General features: G+C 49.1%; 2 protein-coding genes across 4 annotated transcripts in view; both read right to left on the bottom strand.

Annotated features, from left to right (window-relative positions):
* Acsm4 (acyl-CoA synthetase medium chain family member 4) overlaps positions 1 to 4,776 on the bottom strand; it is a 35,116-nt gene extending 30,340 nt beyond the window's left edge. The window contains exon 1 of the mRNA XM_077802381.1: positions 4,636 to 4,776. The gene's annotated coding sequence lies outside the window, so the exon portion shown is untranslated. The remainder of the gene's footprint in view (positions 1 to 4,635) is intronic.
* Positions 4,777 to 11,909: 7,133 nt separating this feature from the next.
* The window catches only part of Acsm1 (acyl-CoA synthetase medium chain family member 1), a 40,755-nt gene continuing 25,344 nt past the window's right edge, over positions 11,910 to 27,320 (bottom strand). For all 3 annotated transcript variants that reach the window (XM_026402472.2, XM_026402475.2, XM_026402473.2), the window contains exons 7-15: positions 26,668 to 26,827; positions 24,868 to 24,947; positions 22,613 to 22,736; positions 20,544 to 20,624; positions 19,971 to 20,072; positions 15,767 to 15,894; positions 14,094 to 14,193; positions 12,935 to 13,054; positions 11,910 to 12,215 (exon numbers count right to left, since the gene is read on the bottom strand). In XM_026402472.2, the coding sequence (XP_026258257.2) occupies positions 12,099 to 12,215; positions 12,935 to 13,054; positions 14,094 to 14,193; positions 15,767 to 15,894; positions 19,971 to 20,072; positions 20,544 to 20,624; positions 22,613 to 22,736; positions 24,868 to 24,947; positions 26,668 to 26,827 (1,012 nt within the window). In that variant the 3' untranslated portion in view covers positions 11,910 to 12,098. The remainder of the gene's footprint in view (positions 12,216 to 12,934; positions 13,055 to 14,093; positions 14,194 to 15,766; positions 15,895 to 19,970; positions 20,073 to 20,543; positions 20,625 to 22,612; positions 22,737 to 24,867; positions 24,948 to 26,667; positions 26,828 to 27,320) is intronic.

Raw genomic sequence — 27,320 nt, 5'->3', positions numbered from 1 at the left:
ATAGATCAGCTGAGAGGTCTTGGGTGAGCCGCTGATGGAACAGCTATTTGAAGAATTGTTAATAAGTGTGGAAGAGGGAGAAATTATATGTTCCAGCTCACAGTGCATTGGCCAGAACTTGACTCGTGCAAATTAAAGTACCATCTGTGGGGCAGAGAGATGGGTAATAACTAACAACGTGGTGGTTTTACCAGAATGTTCTAGATTCATTCTGTTTCTTGAAAGTGTTTCACAACAGAACCCAGTAGCAATTTCTTAGAAGAGCAGTGCTTAAAAACAACCAATCAACCAAAAACAAGAAGAAGAAGACAAAGTATGTGTTGAGGGTATAACCAACTGCATGCTTAACCTTGGGTTCAGTACCCAGCATCATTAAAAACAATCAAACAAACAAACAAACAAACAAAAACTGGCTTTTTTTTGGGGGGGGGGGTACCAGGGATTGAATTTAGGCACTTGACCATTGAGCCCCATCCCCAGCCCTATTTTGTATTTTATTTAGAGTCAGGGTCTCACTGAGTTGCAAGCACCTTGCTTTTGCTGAGGCTGGCTTTGAACTCGAAATCCTCCTGCCTCAGCCTCCCCAGCTGCTGGGATTACAGGCGTTCACCACTGTGCCTGGCTTCATGCTGGCCATTTTGTAACCTCAGCAAAATTGGTCTTTTACGCTATGTAGCAGCAATTAGGTCATAGAATTTTTGGAATTAGAGAGGTGAGTTTGAATTCCAGTTCTGCCCCTTAGTAGCTCTGTGGCATTATGTGAGACACTTCATCTTTCCGAGATTGGTACTATCATCTCTAAAAGGACTCTACCTCTCACATAGGATGAAGTTGTTACGGAGATAAAATGAGATCCTCTAGTGAAGGACTGAGCGTGCAGCTGTCTGGCACATCCTATGGATTCAGAATGTGGTAGCTAGCTTGAAAGATGGAAAGCCTCATATTTTATTAGTTGGTATCTCTTGGGCCAAGTTTTCTTGGCAGGCAAGATTTTTATGTCCTCTGGAGGTCTGGCAATTAAGACTGCTCAAATTTCTCTGTAGGGAAATGTTCTTTGAAACAATTCTTCAGATTTCACTTTCATGGATTCTCTGGGTCCGCTCAGTCTTTAATTATATTCTCCATACTACAGACTAGAAATCTCCATACCAGAGTCTCAATCTCAACCACAGAATAACCAGGGCATTTTGTGAATATACTGATGCCTGATCCCACCTTAGACCGACTGAATCAGTTTTCCTGGGACTGGAGACCCAGTGATCTCTATATTTTTTTAAAGCTCCCTTGGTGATTCTAACAAGCAGTGAGAATTGCTCAAGCTCTCGCCCACGTCTCCAGCCCCATCTATACCAATCCTCTCTCCTTTACTCACCAGTGCCTGTCTTTGTTGTTGAACCGGGTAGAGTTCCTCCTACTTCTGTTCCCTCAGTGGGCTGTGTGTTCAGCTCAGATTTCCGCATGATTGATTCTTGTTTGTTAGGTCTCAAATATAATGTGATTTATTCAAGATTTTACTTCATTACCCCCTTCCAAAGTTGCATTCCTTATCTTGTTTAATTACTTTTCTAACACACTGTGATCTGAGCTATTTACACATTAATTTGCTTATGTACTGCCTGTCTGCCATTAGCATATAAGCTCCAAAACTAGAAAGCCCTTGTCTGACTTATTTTCTGTTATGCAACAGAATACCCAGGGCGTAGAATAGTATCTGGCACATAATGGCTACTCAATAAATATTGTCGAATGCAGTTATTCTCATCTGCGATTCACTGATAGAATCACATACCATCATTTTAATGATCAGTTTTTATGATGTGTTCGAAGAACAATCATTTCCTTAAACGCAAGCCTAGCAATTTCAATTTCCTCATGGCCCTTTATATGGTTTTAATATTGTTTAACTATTAAAGGGTTAGTTATAGGTAAATAGTCAGCATTGTAAAACCACATCACTGCTTTTATATAGAGTGCTGTGATGATTCAGGGATTTCTTCACCTCCCTTAGACTGGAATTTTGCATCTTGAAAATGGGACTAATGCATATGGGAGTTGTACAGAGGGAGTGAGAAAGTCCATACAAAGCCTTTGGGAACAATTCTTACAGTCCTGAAGCCTAGAAATCACTCCTCCCACCCCTTTGAATCTGCCCCATTAGCCAGGTAGTAATAAATGCCTGCTCACCAAAAAGATCAGGCATTTAGTTGCTTTAAGTCTTGCTTTTGCTTAGGAGGGGGAAGACACGTTTAGAGTGAGCAGGAAAAGTATCAAGTTTTAACTTTGCCGTTTATTAAGTGTTCTATTTAACCTTGGGCAAGTTACTTAAAATCTCTCACCTCAGCTTATTTATGAAATGAGGTCCGCTAAGCAGACTCAGACAATATAAACAACATGCTGGCACACAATCTATGTTCAATATGTGGTGCTTGTTATTACTGCTATTCATGAAGCTGTTATGTGCAGATATTTTCAGCCTGTGGACTTTGACAAATGAGATCAAAGACTAATTTTTGTAAGGGTTTGGCAAAACGTCGGAGGAAGAGACCACACAAGAGACTGGCTTCATGCAATTGGCAGGAGGGAGTTTATTGAACCAGCATGCTGGGGCTCAAGGCTCACTCAGGAAGGGAGAGCAGCCCAGAGCCCAGAGCAGAGGTCAAGCAGAGCTTAAGTACACTTTTTGGGGAGGGCGGGGGTGGGGGGGCTTTGCATACATCAGAACAAATCATCATGAGGCGCGGGAAAATTGAACAACAACTCTGAGACATGATTAGCACATTCATTGGCGGGAACAGGTGTGGGGGGGTGATTGGTCACTCCTAAGCGGGGTACACATTCAAACTGATTGGTTCGGGCCCTGTGACAAACTGCACAGGGCCCTAGGCTAAATGGCCAGTAGGGCGTTGTCTTAACTCTCTCAGGAATTTCAGGTTCTGGGTGTAGCAGAGGAACTTAACAATACCTAGTCTTTTACATTTTAATTCAGGCTTTGCAGCTTAGAAACTTTACCCTTTCAATTTTAATCCATTTGATTTCATTTTCTAGAAGTATTTTATTCAGTGTAAAAATGAAGCAATAATTGTCATCAAATTATAAATATGAGAACCTCTTTGGCTTGGTTCTCAGAACACCCCCGCTCCCCCGGAAACTATGCAGACACCTTGACAATAGAGACAGGTCAGGGGCCTGAGCATTCATCACAGTGTACTTCGAAGTTCAGAACACACTGTCACTGTCAAGAGAAACTGTCGGGGACTAGAAGGAAATTCTCCTACTTGCTTTACTTGTAAACAACCTGGCCATTTTGCATGCGAGTGTCCGACAGGCAAACAAAGCCTAGGGAAAGCGTCTCCTCATATTGGGGCTAAACCGCCCCCAGCCACCCTTTGCCCTAGATGTGGTAAAGGTCGTCACTGGGCCAATGGGTGTAGATCTAAGACAAATGCCCTTGGACAGCCTTTTTCTTCCCGCTTCTCAGGAAACTCCCTGCGTGGCCAGCCCCTGGCCCCGACCTCCCCCAGGACAAACCCGGGGCAATAAGGTTTGTTCCCTCCCAAACCCCCAACCTACCTCAAAATCCTTCTCCACGATTGCCTCCCTCCAAGGAGCCACCCCAGGCAGCACAGGATTGGACCTCTGTGCCACCACCGATACAGTACTAGACTCCATGCAAGGGCCCCAGATAATACCCACTGGAATTATGGGTCCCCCTCCATCTCATACGTGTGCCCTTATTCTTGGAAGAACCTCTACTACCTTACAAGGTGTTCAGGTCTTCCCTGGCATTACTTTCTCAACTTGTTTCAGCCTTTTCTGTAATGGGTAAACCAATACATATTAAAACAGATAATGGTCCTGCATATACCAGTGCCAAGTTTAAACAGTTTTGTGCTACCTTACAAATTTGTCATACTACTGGAATTCCATACAACCCTCGGGGCCAAGGCATTGTGGAACGTGCCCACCTTACCTTAAAGACTTGGCTAACTCGCCTTAAGGCTTCCGACCTTGTATTTACCACTCCCAGGGATCGCCTTAACCATGCATTATTTGCCCTTAATTTTCTTACCCGAGACAGTGAAGGCCATTCGGCCACAGACAGACACTGGCATCCCTCGTCTAGTTCTGTTCGCCCACCAGTTATGTGGCGAGATCCCCTTACAAATAAATGGAAAGGCCCAGATCCTGTCCTCATCTGGGGACTGAGACTCAGCTTGTGTTTTGTGTCAGGGACTAGAAGGAAATTCTCCTTCAAAGATTAGCCTGACAGCCCCCTGGGAGACATCCTGCCTGGGAGGCATCCTGCAGCTACCTATCTCCCTGGAACATCCTGCGGTTATCAGGATCATCAGACACCCTGCAGCTGGCAGTTTTACCACCCACATCCAGCAATTGCTGATTAGAGAGCTTCCCCATCCCCAGCATAGGAATACCCCTGTGTGAACAATAAAAGTTTGCAGCTTGATCAGACTCCTGTCTTGCTGTCACCTTTCGTGTCTCTTGTCCCTTCATTCCTCCCCATCTAGGTTCGCTGCCCACGTTGATGTGTCCTGCCGGAAGGGACAGTTTTGGACCAAGAGCAAGCAGCCCCAAGAGGGTTACCAGAACGCCTGGTTAAACAGGTTAATGACTTACCTCAACCCAGGGACGGAGGCCCTCCCCCTGAGGACAAATTTTCCTCTTTTGCAGATGCAGCCAACAATCTGTGTGAGGATCCTGCTTACGGCACTTCTGCTGAACAGGTTTATATACGGAGGCCTTGGCCCTCCATCTTCCAACACCAGGGAGTACCTTTTTGGCCGCCCCTGCGAATGCAGGGGAGGATCTTGGACTCAGGCTCCCATTAGTTGGACCCAGACTGCTGACTGCGCGACTAAGGTGGCTTATCTCTGTGCCGAGGTTGACCATAAACTCGGAGGATTTCATCAGCCTGAATGGGTATGTGTTAACAAGCCAACGATTATTCCCCCCAGTACAAGCAAAGCTCTCCAAAATTGTTCTGCAACTTGTACGCATACCCAGGCGATGCATGTCTCTTGTGGTGCGTCAGCCTCAATTTGTGTTAACAAGCAGGGAGAACAATTTTTTGAAGCCACCCTAACTAAAACTCATGCAGCAGGGGAGGACCACTATTCATTATACCCCCCTTCTCTTTGACCGGAGAGGAGAAGGCATATACACCAAGTTACAGTCAGCTGGATGCCAAGGCACTGTCGGTAAACCCTCCTGCTGGCCCATTAAGGCCCCTACAGGGGTCTCTGATGGTGGAGGACCCACGGATGCTGTCAAGCATCTTCAGATAATCAAACTTTTGAAACCCCAGATCCCTGAGCTCACATATCATCCCTTAATGCTGCCTAAATCCCAGCTCCCAGATTTAGATACCAATACATTAGATATTTTGGAAACTACCTTCTCCTTGCTTAATAATTCCAACCCCACCCTTGCTGGTGATTGCTGGCTCTGCATGACAACAGGGGCAGTCATGCCTATGGCGGTTCCTATCAATTCTATCATAGACAATGATAATACATGCCAACCCGGATTTCCTTTTAAAGTACAGCCTATAGGCACTTTTACATCATGTCTTTTAGGCACGATGCAGAATAATACCTATGATATTGATGTTGGAGTTACTTCCTTTGGAAATTGCTCAACAGTACAAAATTATTCCTCACCCAACAGGCTGGTAAAATTTATTAAAGAACAGATTAATATTTTGGCCTCTAAGCCCATACAGGTCCACTATCATCATCTGGAGATGGAAGACCGCGCTGCCAATATTTAAAAGGATGTTCTACCCTTCTCACAGGCTTATTTCTTAAGTTTACATCCCCACAGATCTCTCTTTCTTATATAAAAGTATAAGTAACAGCTCTGACCAACCATCTTCTGCCCTTGCCATAAGGGTTCACTCCTCCATGGGCCCCTCCGCTTGGGGGAGGACGCACCCTTGGAGTGAAGACGTTCGGCCATATTAACGGAGGGTGCAGGAAGGACTGCAGGAGGATGGATCCATGGATCCCAAAACTCAAGACCTCTGAGTGACACGCTCTGGTGATGGCGGTTGGCATGCTCCCCCCTCAAAGCCGTCTCTTCCAAAAACATGCCAAGGCCACGAAATCTCCTAGTGAAGACGCTCGCTTGGATCAGGAGATATTCTAAGGCCTCCTAGAGCAACAGAGCCTCTAAAAACATGGCCGGTAAGGTATGGTCAAATATTTTATATAAGAAAGGGGGAAATATCCGGGACTAGAAGGAAATTCTCCTTCAAAGATTAGCCTGACAGCCCCCTGGGAGACATCCTGCCTGGGAGGCATCCTGCAGCTACCTATCTCCCTGGAACATCCTGCAGTTATCAGGCTCATCATGAAAGACCCCAGCCCAACAACCTCAGGCCTAGTTGCAAAACCACCAAGGCATGTCACAAACCTACGCAGGCACCAGAGGTGTTTTTCAGATAATCAGTTAGGTGTAACCGGTTGAGAAAGGACAGAGAACCAGGTCCCAAGGCATGCCTGAATAAGCAGGAACAAGAGGACCAGAGTGCAAACATGTAGCTTTTATGTGGTTTTTCCAGTAACATAAAGTGAAAAACAACTTTGCCCTTTAAGGTAACCTATATGCTGGGTTTAAAATTAACCAATAAGAAACCTATTGCTTACCGTGCTCGAAAACTGCCCCTTTACCCTATAAATATCTCTGTATTCCCAAGCCCGGTGTGCCAGTTCACCAAAGCTCCGGCTGAGGTTCTGCTGGGCACCCGCAGGCGCCTGTGTCCCAATAAACCTCTTGCTTTTGCAGCCAGTGTTTCGTGTGATTCTCCTTGGACAGGGAAACGGGGGTCTTTCAATCAGACATCTTGCAGCTGGCAGTTTTACCACCCACATCCAGCAATTGCTGATTAGAGAGCTTCCCCATCCCCAGCATAGGAATACCCCTGTGTGAACAATAAAAGTTTGCAGCTTGATCAGACTCCTGTCTTGCTGTCACCTTTCGTGTCTCTTGTCCCTTCATTCCTCCCCATCTAGGTTCGCTGCCCACGTTGATGTGTCCTGCCGGTCGGGACAAGAAACAAGTCCCCAGAATGTACCATTTGTCATGTCTTTAACCAAAGACATAAAAGCAGCATGTCATTCTGTGGATGTTAAATAGTTATTTCTATAATTTCTTTCTAGTTCAATCAATAGGAGCTGCTTATTGAATGCCAATAATGCAGTACAATTCACACGGAGAGGTTTATTTATGGCCACTTGACTGAGGTGTGAATTCCTGGAGGCTAAGGGAAATGATTGAGTATCTTGTGTTATAAAAACGACATTAATGTGTTCTTGATTTTATCAAGGCAGGTTCCAACCATCCAACCATCCATCCATACACAATTACCCAGTAATTACCATATGCTAGTTATTAATCTAGCAAAGGTGAACAAAATATAGCTCATAGTCTTGGATACCCTTTGTTAGAACCCATGTTATACTTTTCATTCATTCATTTGGACTTCTTGTTCAAAATAGGCAAAAATATGGGGACTGTGATCAGGGAAAGGCCATGTGCCCAGCGCTGGCCATAGGGCCCCAGCACAGGCTCGCCGTGGAGCTGCTGGGGACACACAGGTGGACGGGGCACTCTGTGTTCTTAGGGGCTTGTTCTCTCCCAGGAGGCAGACAAGCAAGGGCAGTTAGAGGTGTGGGGCTAATGTGCAGAGTGATGTGTGCAGCAAGTCCTGCAGAAGGACAATGACCAGCGGGCTTTCCTGCATCCTGGCCCGTAGCTGATCTCCCCTGCACCTTTGGGTGGCCTCGCGCTGTGGTCACACTGCAAATGCTCAGCCCTGGAAAGAGGGATAACGAGGAGCAGCCAAGGGGTCAGTGGTCAGGGAGGGGAAGGGGCGGAGCAGCAGCGGGGCCAGCACAGTGGGCACGCTCAACACGGCCCTGAGAGGGAGCTGAGGCCGATACCTTCACCATCCAGGAGCCTAGAGCGAGTGTGTGTGGACGCCTGGTCTCCCCTGGCAAGGACCCAGCCTGGCCCCGGTGTGTCTCAGGCCCCACAGCACATGCCCCAGGTGGGGCTCACCCTCTGCATCTCTCTTTGACCCCTCACTAGGCACTGGCCACCTCACACGTAGGACAGAGCCACCCCCTGCTGGGATCACTGTACTGTTGGGTCAGTGCCCTGAGCATGGAGTCCAGGACTTCAGCTCCCCCCAGGAGGGCTCCTGGTACAGCATGATTGACATCTGTGCAGGGCAGGGCGGGGGCTGGGGCCGTGTGGTGTGAATTCTGCTGCTTAGTGACCAGCCTGGCCTCTTTGGCCATCCTCAATCCTCTCTCTTGTGAACAGGGAATGACTTGCACTGTCTCTTAGGGAATGAGCATCAGGCTGGGCCCCATGGGGAGGCTGCCTCACCCTCTGACATCCAGGTCTGGTCCTCAGGACTTTGACTGGGCACAGTGAGGGCCCAGCTGGCCCCTGGACCCTCCTGTGACAGCAGGTGGCAGATCCAGCCATGCTTCCCTGCCTGGTGTCCCCTCCCTCTCTCTCCCTCTTTCTCTTGAATTTCCCATGGAGGCTTCAGTTGAGAGCTGCACTGAGCTTAGAATGCATTTGCACCGCCTGCTTCCTAGGCGGAATTGAAAGAGGCCCGTTTCTCTCGTGGAGTCTGTTGAAGGGCATGGGATATTGGGTGTTGGGGGGGTATCTGAGAAACAGCCCATCCAGGGGAATTTTGGGCACATCCCACACTAGGGAGTTTCTTTCCTTGGCTGGGTCTTGAGGGGAACTTCCTCAGGGTCACTACACGTGTCCCCAAACCCCATGTGGCCCATGGCAGCTCCGAATCAGGGCTAGAAACCCCATCTCTCTAATCTTTATGCATGTAAGCTGCAAACAGTCTGTCATTGCATTATGTAGAAAACCGATGTATTTTAGTCATAAAGAAATCATGAAAAACAGTAAAAAAACAAAACAAAACAAAACAAAAAAACAGAAAAAGAATCCGAGTAATGATACAATGATATGCATTTTGCTTCGGTGCCGTTATCTGCATAAAAAGCCACAGAACTGGCTTGTCATGGTTTAAAAGCAGAGCACCAGAACAGGAAGGTTGAAGTCAACTGCACAACGGTGACAGGTTGTCAAGAGGGGAGAGGCCCAGCCTGTACAGGGGCAGGGGACATCCACAGGGGGGATGCCAGGGTCACCAGGATTGAAACCCAATCTGGACAAAAGAAAGGAAGGGAAACTGAGCAGAGTCCAGGACCCTGAAAGGGAAGGTCATTCTTACAGCCCAGGAAGCTGCCCAAAGCCAGTGTCAACCTGCCATGTCCTCTTTGTCCCCTAGAGACACCTCCAAAGACCTTGGCAGGGTCAGGTGTCTTGGGCCGGGGGACCAGCTGTGCTGCTGATCATCTCTGAGGCCTGGGCGGGTTTCCTTTTGCACATGGCAGCCGGGTGCACAGGCTCATGAGGACTGGGGGAAGTGACATATTGGCCCCATGCCCATGGGGCATTGTGAGGGGCCTCTTTCCTTCCAGAACTGGCACCTTGGAAGGTCCACAGCTGTTAAAGGCAGTAATGATGGTACCCACGGCTCTCGGTACTGCTTGTGTCAACACTTTACAGGCATTGTCCCAGGACCCTGAGGTGCCCTCTCCAGCTCCCTTGCACAAATGGGGACACAGATCCAGAGTGGTCAGGGAGGGGCTGTGTCCAGGCAGAGCAGAGTGTCAGAGGGACCTGGGTTTGGAAAGGGGCATGAGGAGTCGGGGAGACCCCAGAGGGGGAGGGGCGAGAGAGACAAGTGGCCCGGAGCCCAGCTCTGTGTGGGTGAGCCCTGCTCAGAGGAGAACTGCACCTGGGGGACACGCTCTTGTCCAGCTCCTCCACCAGCTGCCCAAGCCGTTGGTCACTGTGGTACCAGCATCATCTCATATTCCCCGGGGCATCGTTGATGTGGAGCAGGGGGTGCGGCCCACTGTGGCACAGGCTGGGTCCTGGGGGCGCTCCTTCCCCCCTCTCTTGGCTGCTAGTGCTGCTAAGCCCCAGCCAACACCTCCCTCTCCTGATCTTGTGCTTTGTGTTTGTCCCCAGGGTCACCCTAGCCTGGCAATTCTCAGGGCCTGGGCATGATGTCCTGGAATGCCCTACAAGTGACAGATGCCCGGCACTCAGTTTGGATTCCAAGCAAACGCCACATTCTGTGACAGTTCAGTGGGCCGATGATGTACCGCCAGGCCTTGGCTTGCCCTGTGCGTTGGGGTGTGGTGGTGTGTGTCTGGTTGTGCAAATCTGCCTGGGAACACGTGGTCTGGACTTCAGGGTCTGTGAGGTTAGAGTTGGGGGTGTGGGTTTTCTTTGGTGTGGCTGGTCCTGTGATGTCCTGTGATGTGCATCTGTGTTGGCTGTTGCCTGTGTGTTCCTCCGTGAGTGGGTGTCACTGTGGACTTCATAACAAGGCAGGCGTGCGTGGTATCTTTCCAGTGGTGACTAGCTGGGGTGAGTGAGAGGGGGACAGCAAGTTCTTCTCCACCCACAGGCTGGGACGCTGCTGCCCCTGCTCCTCTCTGCCTCTGGTCTCCCCCTGGTGGTTGTACACCAGACCCCAAGTGCGGCTACCCGCACTGCGGAACCTAAAGACAGGCCAGGTGGCATTAAGACACCCAAACATTTACAAAGAGAAAGCTGGGACCAGGTAGGACATCAACCCCTGATGGAAGAACAGTGACCCAGAGTAGCACAGTATGTTTATTATGTAGGTTTTATCATCAAAAGGTTACTTGTGGTGGGATGTGGTGGGGCACGCCTGTCATCCCAGTGGCTTCGGAGGCTGAGGCAGGAGGGTCACGTTCAAAGCCAGCCTCAGCAACAGCGAGGCCCTAAGCAGCTCAGTGAGACCCTGTCTCTAAATAAAATTCAAAATAGGGCTGGGGACGTGGCTCAGTGGCGGAGCGCCCCTGAGTTCAATCCCTGGTACCAAAAAAAAAAAAAGGGGGGGGGGGAAGTTACTTATGGGGAAGTTTCTGCAAAGTGGTCAAGTTTGAAGCCCATGGCACTTGCAAGATACTGTGGGTTTCTTGTCATGCTCAGAATTCTCTATTCCCAGCAGTCAGTATCTGAACTCAAGGTCAAGACTGTTATTGTTCCAAACCTTTGCACAGAACTTTCTCAGGCAAGGGCTTTACCATAGCTCCTGGGCAATCTTTGTTGTTGTTGTTGTTTTTCTTAGTCATTGATGGACCTTTATTTTATTTATTTATATGTCATGCTGAGAATCGAACCCAGTGCCTCCCACGTGCTAGGCAAACACTGTACCACTGAGTCACAACCCCAGCCCCTCCTGGGCAATCTTGTCCTGCACCTTTGCACGGAAATTTCCCAGGGCAAGGCACAGCCATGGCTCTCAGGCAGTCAAAGACCATGATCCAAGTCACCGCTCTCCACACCCAAGGACATGGCCCAGGCACAGGAGTCTAAACCAGGGGGTGGAGAGTGATCTGGGACCCTGGGGGGGGGGTTACAGTGAGAAGGAAAAGAGGTGCTGTCTGGGGAGGACTCTTGGATAAGGAGGGGGTCCTGATCCCTGGCAGAGTGAGTGGGGATCCCTAGCAAGCTCCTGAGTCGCTGGGAAGGAGGGGCTTTGTTGGCTGTCTATCAAGGAAAGTCGGGGCTGTGGGCTCCTGTGTCTCGCAGGGGCAGGCGCGTGGTCCAGCAGACAGAGTCTCCTTCCTGGCCCTGGGTCCTCCGGAATGGAGCTGGGAGCCTCTCCAGATGCTGGTGCTAAGAGGGAGCATCTGGCCATGGGATGTGCTGGACTGGGGGTGGGGGTGATGGTGGAGGGAAGGCGTTTGGCACAGATGGAGTCACTAAGCAAACAGAGAGCACAGAGGTGCTGTTGCAGCTGCTGTTAGTGTTTTATTACCTGCAACCCCAATCCTCAAGCTCACCTGGGCCCTCCAGGAGAACAGAGGACTTCCAAGGAGGGAAGCAACCAAACTCAGGGATTTAAAAAAAAATACTGGGGCCTCAGACCTCCTGATACCCCTCCAAACCCCACCCTATTGAGGAAATTGAGGCACCCCGGGGATTTGCCTAAGTCACGGGGTAGGTTCTGTTTTTTTCCCTGATGACATCCCGCCAAACTCCTTTTTCCGGAGGTCACTCCGTTTAATCTTGCCGGTGATGGTTTTAGGCAGTTCTAGGACAAACTCCACCTAGTTGAGAAGAAAGCAAATCCCTTCTGAGTCTGCTGTAGTTTCCCACCCATTCCCCATGACCTTCCTTTCCCCTTCCCAGTCCCCTAAAGGATGAAACTGCCTGACAACCTAAGTGGGGTCCACTGAGCTTGGCAGATTCCTCTCCCAACTCCCTGAAGCTGGACAGAGCCCTGTGACTGGCTTTACCCATGAAATGGGGTGGAAGGAAGTAGGTTTCATTGAGGCTGAGAGTCTGGAACCAACAGCCTCCCTATCCTCTACCTCGTACAGCACCTAGCAGGTAACTATGTGGTGGCTGCTCCTTTAACTCAGCCCAAGGATGAGCGGATGTGGGGCAGAGATCCTAGAAGAGCTATGGGGGATGTACTGCATGATCAAAAAAGAAACCTTCATCGTTACAGCCCTTCATGGTTTGGGGTGCTGTATTACCTGCGGGGACATCTCACCTCCTCCCTGAGGAGAGCATCTGTTCTGCTGTCGGTGAGCCGGCAGAACATTATGCTTGACAGTGATGGTTTGACTCATGACAGAAACACGAGATTTGCTGTCAGACACACATGCATTTGGCTTCTAGCTCTGCCTCCCAATGACGGTGATCCCAGTTAATCTCTTTTGCAGAGAGCAAAGCTCCCCACTGCAGGGCCACCCTCGAGATGTGCAACAAAACCCTGGGGACTGTGCAGGGGGATGGGGCCCATCCATCTGCCCTGGCTCACCTTTCTTGGGTACTTGTATGGGGCCGTCACTGACTTCACATGCTGCTGCAGTTCCTTGGTGAGCTGGTCCTTGTCATGGGACAGGAACTCCGGGTTCAGGACAATAAATGCCTTCACCACCTGCAGAACGGGAGTGGGGTCTCAGACGAGGGCCCCTCAGAGGAAGGGCCTATTATGTACAGAGTTTAAAAAGTGATTACTGAATGAATGGAAAGGCAAGTTGATGGCTGAGCCCAGGGGGGTCAAGAGCACCAGGGATTTGGAAAAGGAGGGGGAGCAGGTCCATGTCCCTGGCCTTCCTATTTCTATTTCATACCTAAACTCATTTTGCTTCTCTGGAAAATGGGGACAATAAACGTGCCATTCCTCATAGGCTTTCTGTAGAGACCCATGAGGTAACACATAGAAATTGTCTGTTTCCATTTGTTATCACTCCCACTAATCATCTTCAACATGGAGATCTGTGCTGGAACCCAGCAGGGTTTAATAATTGTTAACAATTCATTTTTACATTAGCAATTTTGTCCCAGTTCATTGCAAAAGATTTTGTACACAGAAGATACTCAATTAATACTTGTTGACCCAGTAAACACATGCTTTGGAGGTAGGTTGCTTGGAGTTCTCTTTTGGAACTATCTCCTCCTCCTCCTCCTCCCTCCCTCCCTCCCTCTCTTTTAGGTACTGAGGATTAAACCAAGGTAACCCAGTACTACTGAGCCCAGCCCTTTTCAGCTGTGTATTTTGGGTACGGTATCCATAAATTGCCCAGGTTGGCCTTGAGCTTGCCATCCTTCTCCCTCCATCTCCCCAGTAGCTGGGACGACGGGCATGGACCCCCACGCCTGGCTGGCCCCACCTCATATTAGGTGTGTGATTGACGGGCAAGTTACTTAACCCCTTCTTTCCCCTTGTCTATACAGACAATACAATAAGCATCCTTAGACTGTTGGCTTTGCGAGCGTTTAGTGATTCGGCTCATAGCAGACGCTCATTAAGCTTTAGCAGCTGTTTCAGAGCCTCAGCTGAGGCCACAGCGCCACCTGGTGACCCCATAGTAGTTGTGCACATGCGCATCTATTAGGCCTTCTCCCTGTCCTAGGTTTCCTGCAGCTGCTCCGCCAGGGCGCACAGGGACACACGGATCTGGGGACCTCCTCACCTCCCCGCGCTTCGGGTCCGGGCTGCTCACCACCGCCGACTCGGCCACCGCAGGGTGCTCCGCCAAGGCGTTCTCCACCTCTGTCGGCCCGATGCGGTACCTGCGGGATGAGATCAATAGTTGGGGCAGAGGCTGGGGCTGGAGGGAACTAAGTCTAACTCTTTTTTTTTTTTTTTTTTTTTTTTTAAGTCTAACTCTTGTACCTTGGAGGGTCGCACCTCCCCTGGACCCCAAGGGTAGCGGTCCTGGGGAGTCTGAGACTTGGGAACTGCCTGTGTTTGGTCCCTAAGTGCAAAGACTTGGGCATTCAGTGCTGGAGGTAACCCTCGCAGCCCAGCCCAGCAGTGACCAGGGACTTCTGGCCCCAGGGCCTCTGGTGGGCGGGAGGGAGCAGCTTTCTCTTCCAGAGCCTGGGTGCTTGGGCAAGTCGTTTCCCCAGCACAAGACTTCCCGGGAGTCTGCAACTTGCAAGCAAATTCCACATCCTCTCTTCACTCTACCAACATGCTTTATTTTATTGAAATGGATAATACATATACATATATATATATATATATATATATATATATATGCTGGCTTTTATATGTGTGTGTGTGTGTACACATATGCACATATATGTGTGAGTAATATATACTAAAGCATGTTTTATAAACACAATGCTTTACATACACATAGTGAAATTACCATAGTCAGGCAGATTAACATGTCCATCACCTCCTGTACCATTGCTGGTGGGTTATGTACAGTACACATGCATGGCCAGAAACTTAGAACATACTCTCTTAGCAAATTTTCAGCACACGCCCATATCAACATGTTTTAGAAATTTATAAGTAGGAGGTTTTATTGCTATTTCACAGCAGGGTGATGACTATCGTTGACAATAATGTATAACATATTTCAAAATAGAAGGGACGTTTGAATGCGCTCAGCACAAAGAAAGGATGGATGCATGAGGTGATGGGTATGCTAATGATCTGATTTTGTTACTCTTATTGCAGATGTGTATCGAATTATCATGATGTACAATTATTATGTGTCCGTTAAAAATATTGCAGTTTCTGAAATATTCAAGGGAAGTTGTGTCATATGTCTTGGTTTCAAAATCAGGTTGGAGTTAGGGCTCAGCCTCAGGCTGCCTCTGCTCTGATCAGGATGCCATCATTTATGACATTTGAGACTGTGGGCCAGTTTCTTCACTGTTCAGTGACCCAGTTTCACTGTCAGGGGCATAAGAATGGTAATCTCATCTCCCGTTTGCATTGAGATGGGTTATAGAGAGCAATGGAGAGTTGCCACATGGTAAGTTCTTTGCAGGGGTAGGCTCTTATTATTATTACCACGTTTCTCCTTGGATAAGCTGTGCTGTGTAAGTGGAACACAGACATAAAATAAGCTCCCCTAGGTTGGGGGACCAAAACTGTCTCCCCTCCCAATCCCACCACCACCTTTAAATTGTGTGATATCTTAATCCCCATCCAGAACTTTGAACTTTGTTTTGATTGGCTTTTCTGGACACAAGAGGTGCACAGGACCCATAGATGCTAGAAATGGTTCTGCTCAAATTAGACCTCAGGTCCCATCACCCAGGCATGGAGGAAGCTCAGACAGGCAGTGGATCCTGGGAGACGTGTGGGGGTGACAGGATCCAGCATAGGGTCAGCCACACCTACCCAGAGGCGTTGATGATGTCATCGTCCCTGCCCAGGAACCACAAGTAACCTTCTGCATCCATAGTGGCTCTGTCCCCGGTGTTGTAAAAGTCCCCACACTCCACCTTCGCTGACGCCTTTGGGTTGTTCTGCAAAGAGAACAGACCCTGTTTGTGAAGGCGGTGAGGTGAGAGAGGATGAGCTGCAGCCTCAGGCTCGGATCTGGGGTTGGATTCTGGTTCTCCCTGGTACCTGGGAAAATTTTGTAATGCCTTTGAGTCTATTTACACCACATGCAAGAACTCGGTGCTGCTGCTTCTCCACGAGTGGACGTTATGAGGCATTTTTAAAGACAGTCTTTAGAAATAACAGCTCACTTTTGTGTGGCATGCCACCAGAATAAAATTTCCCTTAATGTGGGAAAGCTTTCTACTTTATTCCCTGCTAGGAGCTCAGCATTTACAAGGTGCCTGGATAGAGGGGAGGGGCTGATGAGCATTCACTGCGTGAATTTTCTTCCCCAATACTTTTCCATTTGACCCTTACAGACAGCCTAGAAGGGTGGTAGTTTCAAGTTAACTTTTCCTTGGAAGATAATTGTAGATCTGCATACAGTTTTAAGAAACATGATAAGGAGATCCCATGTATCGCTTATCCAGTCTCCCCCTATGGTAACATCTTGCAAAACTATTTTTCAATATTCCATTAAGGATACCAACATTGATAGAATTTGCTGATCTTATTCTGATATTTTCTAGTTCACTTTTACTTTGTGTATGTCTGTGAGTATATTTATTCATATGCAAATTGACCACCTGTGTAGGTTTGTGTACCCTCCACAAGAGTCAGGGCACAAAACAGCCCCCACTAGCAGAATTGCTTAGGGTTTTTTTTTTTTTTTTTTTTTTTTTTTTTTTTTTTTAATACCAGGAATTGAACCCAGGGGCACTCGACTACTAAGCCCCATCCCCAGCCCTATTTTGTATTTTATTTAGAGACAGGGTCTCACTGAGTTGCTGAGTGCCTCACTTTGGCTGAGGCTGGCTTTGAACTCACGATGCTCCTGCCTCAGCCTCCAGAGCCACTGGGATTACAGGCATGAGCCACTGTACCCTGCACTCAGGTTGCTTTTGACAGCCATGTCCAACTCCCTTCCAGTCCCTCTCCCTCCTCTCTTCCCATCCCTAACCCCCTTGGCAACACTATCCTGTTCCCTATTGTTATAAATTGACACATGATAACTCTGCATATTATTGGGAAGATTCAGTACATGAACACAATATGTAATGACCAAATCAGAAAAATAAGCATCTCTACCTCCTTAAACATTTACAATTTTTTTTGTGTGTGTTGAGAAATTTTGAACTCCTAATTCTTCTTTATAAAATACATAATAGGGCTGGGGATGTGGCTCAAGGGGTAGCGCGCTCGCCTGGCATGCGTGCGGCCCAGGTTCGATCCTCAGCACCACATACCAACAAAGATGTTGTGTCCGCCAAGAACTAAAAAATAAATATTAAAAAAAAATTCTCTCTCTCTCTCTCTCTCTCTCTCCCTCCTCTCTCACTCTCTCAAAAAAAATACATAATAAATTGTTGTAACTATAGTCACCCTATTGTGTTGTAGGACACTAGACTCATTCATCCTGTCTCATTGTTTTGGTATTCGTTATCCAAACTCCCTCTCTTCTCCATCCCTTATCCCCTTTTGAGCCTCTAGTGACATTATTCTACTCTCTATTTCTATAAGATCAAGGTTTTAAGCTTTTGCACGAGAGTTAGAACACAAGGTATTTGTCTTTCTTGTCTTTGGATTAATTTACTTGACAGAATGTCCCCCAGTTCTATAAGTGGACTCATAGTATGTAGCCATTTAAGACTGCTTCTTTCCCTTAGTATAATTCTCTGGAGATTCATCCACATTGCTGTGTTCATTGATAGTTTGATTTTTTTTATTTTGCTGAATAGATTTCCTTGCTATAAATGTACCTCAGTTTTTGTTTAGCTATTCACCCATTGAAGGATGTCTGGTTTTTTTTTTTTTCCACTTGGGAGCTATAATGAGTAAAACTGCTACAAACATTTTTGTATGTGATTTTGTGTGAGGCTGGATTTTTTTTTTTGTAGCTTATTTTATAGAAGAAGAAACTGATGCTCAGAATAGCACAGTTACTTGCTCAAAATCAACCAACAAATCAAAGAAAGAGATGATATTTGAATTTAGTTCTTGTTTCGTAGCCTAGTCCTTGATCCATAAGCCACCCTTCTTGTGGGACACCAGATGATTTTAAGAGACACTTGCAAACCCAGGAGAGCACCCCGCTTTTTGAATTCACTTCTGATTGTTCTGCTTTTATCAAGGAGATTCTTGGTTTGCAGTTCACATGTTTTTAGAATTTCTGCAAATACCAAGAGGAAGGTAAGCTTTGAGATCAGAGCTTTAAGCAGAAACAGGATTTATCTAAAATTTTAGACAGTTTCTTTAAAAATATTTAATTATAGTTACAACAGCCTTCGGATTTTCAAGTGATACTGTTTTCCACTTATGATACTAGATCAATTGTTTAAAAAAATTTTTTTAAGTGAAACAGTGCGTTTGTTTGAGAACATATAAGGTAGATAAAAACATAGTTAACAAAGAATAGAATGGACAGTGGTCAGATGTGGACAGAAATGAATGAAACTTGGGAAACATTGCATTGTGGGTAATATTTCCCCCTATTCATGCACCACTGGGGTATGAAAGTATCTTTTGATACTTTGGTTAATGCACCCTGAAAGACAGGTCCTCCCTGATGGGAATGAGTTTTTCTGGTATCCTCTTCTCAGATAGTGCCCGAGCCTAGCCCCTAGAAGACAGCCTTACACATCCATAGAAGCAATTCTTTCCTCCTTCTGAACCTGATTTCTTGAAGGTGAACCTCACTAATCCTTCCTTGGAGAAAAGAAAAGCTCCTGAGGGTCAGGGAGAAAATATCTCACCTACACATGGAGAGGGGCAGAGTCCACATTTATCTTCTTCAGGTAAACCTCGGCTACTTTTTAAAGGTGGTAGGGAAGTGGCAGATTAGAAGCTCTGATCTCTCGTTCCTCCACAGAAATATCAAATATCAAATCAACCACACAAGTGAAACCCAGAAGCTGTCTGAACTGACTTTGTAGTTGCTCTAGAAGGTAGCCAAAGATTTACACCAACTGAGCGATTTCTGGTCCAGGAAAAGCCATCTTCAAAATGGTAGAAAAGTTTGTGGCATTTGGACTCACAATGGTCCCACCTTTACTCCAGCACGAGAGTCATGCTCTGGCTGTGCTTGCTCCCCATTTCCTCCTCTCTCCTCCCACGACTGTAGGGAGCAGAACACATCTTATGTGGAAATTGCTATGTCCTAATTTGTCTGGTTGATACTTGGAGGGCTGTCTCGAGGCGATGACTTAGTTTAAGCAGAATTCAGGTGCAAAAAGCAGTAGGAAGAAAGAGAATATGATTTTCAGGGTTATATAGAGTTACCACATTAAGGCAAGCACAGACCCAATTTTTAACACCACCAACAGGTGCAACAACAAAGTCACAGGCATACAAAGAAGCAGGGAAACATGGCTCATCCCCCAAATAAAATTCATGGACAGAAACGGCCTCTGACATCCCATCCAACATGGTCTTTACTTGACAGATAACTTGAGTATTTTAAATATGCTTAATGAGCCAAGTGGTAAAAACAGACCAGAGTTAAAGGAAGTCAGCAAAATGACGTATGCATGAAACAACAACAAAAAAAATCTAAAGAGAAAGAAATGATAAGATTTCTCTTTCCAAAAGAGAAATTCTGGAGCTCAAAGGTCTAATAACTGAAGTCAAGAATGCACTAGAAGGGAAGTGCATACTAGAGAAGGCAAAAGAAAGAATCAGGGGACTGGAAATAGAGTCACTGAAAAGAAATCAAGTTTGAGAACCAAAAAGAATGAAAAAAAAAAAAAAAACCCCAAAACTGAACAGGGCTGAAGGGGCTCATGAGGCATCACACATCTGGTGGTTCTGAAGCAAGTCTTCTTTCTACCTCAGCCGTTACCCATTAAGCCTCAGAGGGGTTAGGGTAGGGAGATGTGGCGATGCCCTGTAAGCCTTGGTGGTAATTTAAAGCGGCTTCATCAAGTGAGAGCAAACAGAGGATGACCTGAAGAAGCTCGGGAGGCAGGGCTCTGGGCAGGGGTACCCGGCGTTCCATTACCTCGTAGTACATGAAGAGGCCAGGTGGCCTGGTGGGCTTCATCCTGATGCCCATGTTTCCTTCAGTATTGGGGGGCAGGATGTTGCCCTTGTCGTCGATGATCTGGAGTAAGAAGCCTGTCAGTCCTGCCGCTCAGGACTCGCCCAGCCCATCTGCCCCTGCCTGAGCATGGCCTGGCTTCTACCCGGGACACCAGGAAGAAATTGGGGAGAGTGATGGGAGAAGCATGTCTGAAAACAGAATATGACTTTCAAAATTCGGTGAAGTGAGTAATGGTGGAATCCGTGTCAAGGGTCAGTGTGTTTCATGAGTGTGTAGCCATCACCCATGTGCCTTTGGCACCACTTGGTGGGGAGAGCCTCCAACGCTCCAGGGAGGTGTCCTCCCTTCACTGTGTGTGAGGATCTGGCTGCCAGGGAGCCTCCATAAGAAATGGAAGAGAAACAGGGAGAGAGAGAGGGAAGGGACACCGGGCAGGGAAGCATGGCTGGATCTGTCACCTGCTGTCACAGGAGGGTCCAGTGCCAGCTGGGCCCTCACTGTGCCTTTCTGCCAAAGTCCTGAGGACCAGACCTGGATGTCGAAGGGTGAGACGGCCTTCCCCATGGAGCCCGGCTTGATGTTCATTCCCCGGAAGACAGCACAAGTCATTCCCTGTTCACGAGAGAGAGAGGACTGAGGATGGCCAAAGAGGCCAGGCTGGTCACTAAGCAGCAGAATTCACACCACACGGCCCCAGCCCCCGCCCTGCCCTGCACAGATGTCAATCATGCTGTACCAGGAGCCCTCCTGGGGGGAGCTGAAGTCCTGGACTCCATGCTCAGGGCACTGGCCCAACAGTACAGTGATCCCAGCAGGGGGTGGCTCTGTCCTACGTGTGAGGTGGCCAGTGCCCAGTGAGGGGTCAAAGAGAGATGCAGAGGGTGAGCCCCACCTGGGGCATGTGCTGTGGGGCCTGAGACACACCGGGGCCAGGCTGGGTCCTTGCCAGGGGAGACCAGGCGTCCACACACACTCGCTCTAGGCTCCTGGATGGTGAAGGTATCGGCCTCAGCTCCCTCTCAGGGCCGTGTTGAGCGTGCCCACTGTGCTGGCCCCGCTGCTGCTCCGCCCCTTCCCCTCCCTGACCACTGACCCCTTGGCTGCTCCTCGTTATCCCTCTTTCCAGGGCTGAGCATTTGCAGTGTGACCACAGCGCGAGGCCACCCAAAGGTGCAGGGGAGATCAGCTACGGGCCAGGATGCAGGAAAGCCCGCTGGTCATTGTCCTTCTGCAGGACTTGCTGCACACATCACTCTGCACATTAGCCCCACACCTCTAACTGCCCTTGCTTGTCTGCCTCCTGGGAGAGAACAAGCCCCCGAGAACACAGAGTGTCCTGTCCACCTGTGTGTCCCCAGCAACTCCAGGGCGAGCCTGTGCTGGGGCCCTGTGGCCAGCACTGGGCACATGGCCTTTCCCTGATCACAGTCCCGCCAGCCGGCCATTAGGATTCGTATTCTCCAGGGGGAAAGCTGAGGCTCAGAGGGTCGAGGGACAGGGGCATGGTCTTGAAGCCTGTCCAGGGCAGGGCTGAGACCTGGGCCTGAGTCTGAGCTCCTGGCAGAGGAAGGAAGCTCTGTCCCCACAGCGCAGGCCACGCACACTGGAGGTGGGTGGGAACCGCTGTGTGGATGGAGGACAGGGCTTTGAGGACGAGGCACCAGCTATTGTTGCAGATGGTGGACACAAAGGGACAGGGGCCGTGGTCGAGCCTGTCGTCCTCACCCACCCTCCTCCTCGTCCAAGCACAAGCTGTGAGCTGCCCAACAGCCCAGAGTCGGAATGTTTCTTTTTTTTTTTTTTTAAGTTTGGAAGAAAACCAATCAGGTGATTTTTTTTTTTTTCTTAAAAAAAAAAAATGTCAGATAAATATGTTGAATTGCAACAAAGGAACTAGTTTTCCAGTTTGTCCCAGGGCCTGAGGTGCGGTCATCCCTCTGTGAGCTGGAGGAATGATGGGCTCACCCAGCATCAGACATGGACTGAGAATGTGTGGGGAGAGGGGCACCCTCCCACACTGCCGCTGATGGAGTCTTGGAGGTTCAAGGCTTGCATGCCACCCTAAATGCCCTCCAACCCGGTGGCCCAGTGACACTCTAGGCTCACACAGAGTGTGTTTGTGTCTGGTCTATACGGAGAGTCTCTGGCCCCTCATCCACCCTGGTGGCATTCCACAGTCAAACCTGTGTGGCCCTAACCACCCCAAGAGGACCCTCTGGAGCCAGTGCCCATGCCTCTGCAAGGGGCCACCTGGGAAGGGACACGTGGTGGAGTTGGCAGGACCTCCAGGTGCTGGTCTCCCTGTTGAGGGAGAGGTCCTCCTAGCCCACCCACCCCTGGGCTCCCTGAGCTAACATCACAGGCACAGTGGCAAAATGTCCTTAGGTCCCTTTTTGAGACCGTGCCCGTCCCTCCTCAGGTGTTGGTGTCCTGGTGGGTTTTCAGGTGTGAGTTCTCTTTCTGTAAATCCACTGGAGGCAAAGGAGCTAGGAGCCCTGGAGCCTCCTGTTGGCTCTGAGCAGTGAGGGCCACACAGTGGGGCTGAGCACATCGCGCAGTAGGACCAGCCCGTCCAGGGGCCGCGCGGCCCGGGCACCCACCGTCTCCGACTGTCCATAGAGCTCGTGGAGCAGGAGGCCCGTGTGTCGTCTCCACTGCTCAAGCTCCTCGGGCAGCAGGGCCTCCCCGCCAGTGCCGCAGTGCTCCAGGGTGGGGAACCTGAGGCTGGGGGAGGGCAGCAGGGTCAGGCCTGGAGCTGGCCCCAGGCCCGTGCCTTAGCAGGTGACAGTGGTGTCCCCTGCATCATCCACCGCCCACTCCCTGACTTTCCTGTACAACTTCGGGTCATTGTGGTGAGGTCAAGGCCAAGTGGAGGCTCTCCCTTCCTGCCAGCCCCCGAGATCTCTCCTGGCCTTGATGGGCGGGTGGTCCTGAGGCTCTGGGCTCAGCAGGAAATTCGGGTTCAATTTGGATTTGGGGAGGGAGCAAAGTGGGTTCATCAGAACTCATCTTAGGGAAGCAGATGTGCAGCTCAGGGTGTGGACAGGACCTGAGGGACACGCTGGGTGGTAGGGGACCATGCTGCCCTCAGTGAGGGCTGCTGCTGACTGAAGGCTCCTGTTTCTAGGTGGGAAATGAAGCTGGGTTTGGAGATGATTTCCCCAGGGCCTCGGGGAAGGTGGGGCTGAGCGGGAAGAGACAGAGGCTGGCAGGGAGCAGAGGACATGATTTCCCCAGGGCCTCGGGGAAGGTGGGGCTGAGCGGGAAGAGACAGAGGCTGGCAGGGAGCAGAGGACACCTCAGAGCAAACAGAATCTCAGAGAGAGGGAATCCAGGGAGAACAGCAAAGTCTGATGGGAACATTTCTCCTAACTGACTGGGTTCCTGGGTGGTGGGGGCTCTCCCTCCCCTGAAGTTCTCCTAAAGCTCCCAAGAACAATGGCCAATCAGGGTTGGATTCCTGCAAGAAAGTGGGGGGAGGGATTGCTTCTGACCCAGCTGGCATGGGCGGTGCCTGGCCAGCCCCTGGGAGGACAGAGGGAGTGGCTTCTGCCCCACCTTCCACCTCATCCCCTCTCCTGGTGCAGACAGAGGGGGAGCAGGGGCGAGTTCCACTGAGGGGCCTCCCTCCCTCCTCTGGGCTTTGCCCCACCTGCATAAGTGAGCAGAATGTCAGGTGGAGTCCCTCATTTTGCACTGAAGAAATCTTACTGGCTTTGGACAAAGGCCATCATCTGAGGAATGTTGCAAAATTTAACTGTGATATGTATGAGCTTGGAAATTCAATGGAATCAGAATCCAGCCAGACCAAGGCTTCATGAATAATGCCCCTCAGGTTCAAAGAGCAGATATCTGGTTAGCGAAAAATTAACTTTCAAACACAGGGACATGCAAAAATAAAACTGTGTAAGACAATGGTGTACGTTCATCAGAGGGGCAAAAGTTATCTTTGACAATAACAAATGTTAGCGAGGATGTGGAACAACGGAAACTCCTACAATTGTTTTGGAGCATTAGTTGGTTTAATCTTTTGGCTTTGTGTATTATCAGTATGATCTGCTCATTCTTCTAGAAAATCTCTTCAGAAATGCATGCTCCTATGTACCAGGATGCATGGGCCAGAGTTCATTGAGCACTGAGTCAATAGCCCGTATGTGAAAACTACCCACATCTCCTCTACTGGTAGAACTGATAGAAGAAAATTGTGGCATTTCCATAAAATGGGATATTATATGGCACTGAAAATTAACTACATTAACGGACAACAACATGGGAGCCTCTTAAAAACAATCCTAAAGAAAGAAGCAAGGTTCACAGAATGATGTAGAATTACAGATATCAAGTTCAAAAGCATGTAAAATGGAATCACTCGCTCAGAAATATTGCCTTAGTAGCTTAACTTGTAAAGGAAAATAGGGAAGGGACCGCTATCGGATTGAGACAGTAGTTGCCTTTAGGGAAGATGAGGAGTCACGTGGAAGCCTCTGGGGTGCTGGCAATATTCTATTTCTGTTGTTTAGGTGAGCGCTACGAAGGTATTTTCAACATTGGATTCATCTGTAGACTTCCATGTTGTGCGTGCTCACTGTATGTCTGTCTTTGTAATAAAGGCACTTGAATAACCCCACAAAGATACAAGCAAGGCACATTGAGCTTTTCTCTTGGGTCTCAGGGTCACGCTTTGATTTAAATAAGTCTGATTGATAATCATCTTCGCCAACAACACACACACACACACACATACATACACAGTACTTCCAGAAACAAAGGAAAATCTCTCATGCCATGACACATCAGATTCCTTAAGAAAATAAATCCTACTCAGAGCTCCTTGTTACCAACCACTTGTACATACTTGGTGAATTTCTCCTGTAGAATCATTCGGAATACACTTGGTGCAGCCAGGAATTGGGTGATGGGGTATTTGAACAACACCTGGAAAGCGAGAAGAGAGGGGATTTTATTTTGATAGTTAAGGTTAAAAGCATCCCCATGAGGAACACGGCAGTTCTGACCTCCCCTCTAGAGAACCCACTCACTTGTTAATTCTTTCCATATACGTGTATCGGGCAGGAACTTCATTAGGGCATGTGTCAGATGCTGTCCGGGGGGACACAGAACTAGGGAGGTGATATCAGACATGACAGAGCAGACACAGAGGAAATCAGACAGACACCAAATGACAAGGCAGAAGCTGGCAGATGTCAGAACAGGGACTTGGAGGAGTTATGCTAAGAACACAGTGAGTGAAATAGTTCTTGTGGTTGGGCTGTCAAACCCTGATGGAGGAGGTGGCACTTAGGAGGGACAGTCACAAGTGGACAGGGGTCTGTAGCAGAGAAGTGGGAAGCTCCTGTTCCATGCATTCAAATCCCAGTGGTGAGGAGGACTCGGGCCTGTGGCCAGGGAGGCTTGTGCAGCTCTAAGGCTTGGGTGCCCAACGCACTGCAGCCGATCACGACGGGAAGCAGAAGCTGACACCGAGTGGGGCTGGGGGTGAGGTTTGAGAAGCGCAGGCAGAGGAGCTGGAAGGGCGACCTGTCCCAGCTGACCCACCATCAGGGACACATGGAGAATGAGCCTGGAGAGAGAGAACTAGACCCCCGCCATACTCTTCCCCCACCCTGGGGAAGAGGGAGGTGAAGGAGGCTGCTCAGGAGGAGAGGGAGGAAGGGAGGGCTCAGGAGGGAGACAGGGGAGGCCACCGCAGGCAGAGGACATTCTCTATTGAAGATGGTGCCAGTGAGGAACAGGGCCCGAGCCAAGGCGGAGCGCCACCAAGATCAAGGGAAGGTGCTCCAGCAGGGTGCCCTGACCATGAGCGTGGACCAAGGAGGGGAGCTCAGGAACAATGAGACTCAGAACTAAGAGGCCCCTCCCAGGAGCACGGGGAGAGGATCAGGATGTGCAGCCCTGTGTGGAGGCCGGGGACCATGGACAGTGGAGGGACAGGCCTGGCCCTGAGGCAGAAGGAAGGTTGTTCAGGGAGACACAAGGAGAATTTTCTGATGAAGTCCACACAGAGAGAGAGCTCATGCAGGGGACTTCAAATGGCATCGTTGACGGCTGTTTTCTATGTGCCAACCTCAGGGCCAAACCCATGACACGCTCTGCCAGGATCATCTCATCAATATTCCTAATGATTTCATCAAGCCATAACTATTAAACACCCCAACTTATAGATAATGAACTGGGGTCTGCAGATAGCCTTCCAATTAATTTCAGAGGCGGGATAAGAAGTGAGATCTGTCACATTCCAAGGGCTCCTTTTTAAACATTTTATTATAAGGAGTAGCAACACACACACACACACACACACACACACACACACACACACACCAGCTACCTGGCCCCAGGAGACGTGGGCTGACTGGGGTTGCTTTAGTTTCTCAAAAGGCACCTTCTGGGACCTCACACCCATAACATCTCCTCTGCAGGAGGTCGGGAGATGGCCCAGAAATCAGGGTCCTCTTCCAGGTTACATTTTGATGTGAGTCTGATCTAGTGACTCTCGTTCAGTGTTCCACCCTGAGAACCTCAGAGCTCGGGTTCTCTGACGCACGTGGACCTTGCTTAGTATTGCTGAGCAGAAACATGGCCTGGAAACATGGGTTTCTTCTGGAGTTTTCTGATACTGGAATGTTGGTGTTCTTACCTGTACAATGACCTTGGGGTCCAACTGGGCCAGGTGGTGGACGAATATCGTGGATCCTGCTGTCCACGGTTCAAACTGGCACCCCACGAGAGCCAGAATCCAGCCTGGGTCCGACATGCACCACAAGAGGTCCGAGGTCTTCAGCTGAAGTACTTTCCTGCTAAACTCCAAAATGCAGTGGGCTCAGCTGGGCCAGCAGCAGGGGAGCTGATCAAGGGGGGAGGGGCTCTGGTTTTCAGCTAGGGAATCGCCCTCCCACTCTGAGTGCATGGGATGGGGCTCCAGGCACCCTCACCATGGGTCCCTAATGTGCACCACGTTCTCTGATCACAGGCTACCCAGACTAATGCTAATGATTCTTAAGGCCTAGGTAACCACAGCTTGGAAGAAGTCTGTTGCTGGATCTGAATCATTTACCACCAGGTGATGTAGAAGACACTTTTCAGCAATGAGACACAAGCCTTTCTGAGAATAGCGTCATCAAAGCAGAAACAGAGCTGAGGGGTGGAGAGAAGAGAACCCAATCTGGAGTCTCTCCAGCGATGTCGGGGGCCAATCAGTTCTGGTCTTCATTCTTAGGCTAAAAGGGTTCTGGGTGGGGCTTTCTGACCTTCGCAAAGGGGCACCCAATGTGAGAGGGAGAAAAGAACCAA

This window comes from Urocitellus parryii, chromosome 9, assembly GCF_045843805.1.
Source record: "Urocitellus parryii isolate mUroPar1 chromosome 9, mUroPar1.hap1, whole genome shotgun sequence".
NCBI classification, from domain to species: domain Eukaryota; kingdom Metazoa; phylum Chordata; class Mammalia; order Rodentia; family Sciuridae; genus Urocitellus; species Urocitellus parryii.
The sequence above is the reverse complement of the archived record's forward strand: the minus strand, read 5'-3'. Positions and strand labels throughout refer to the sequence as shown.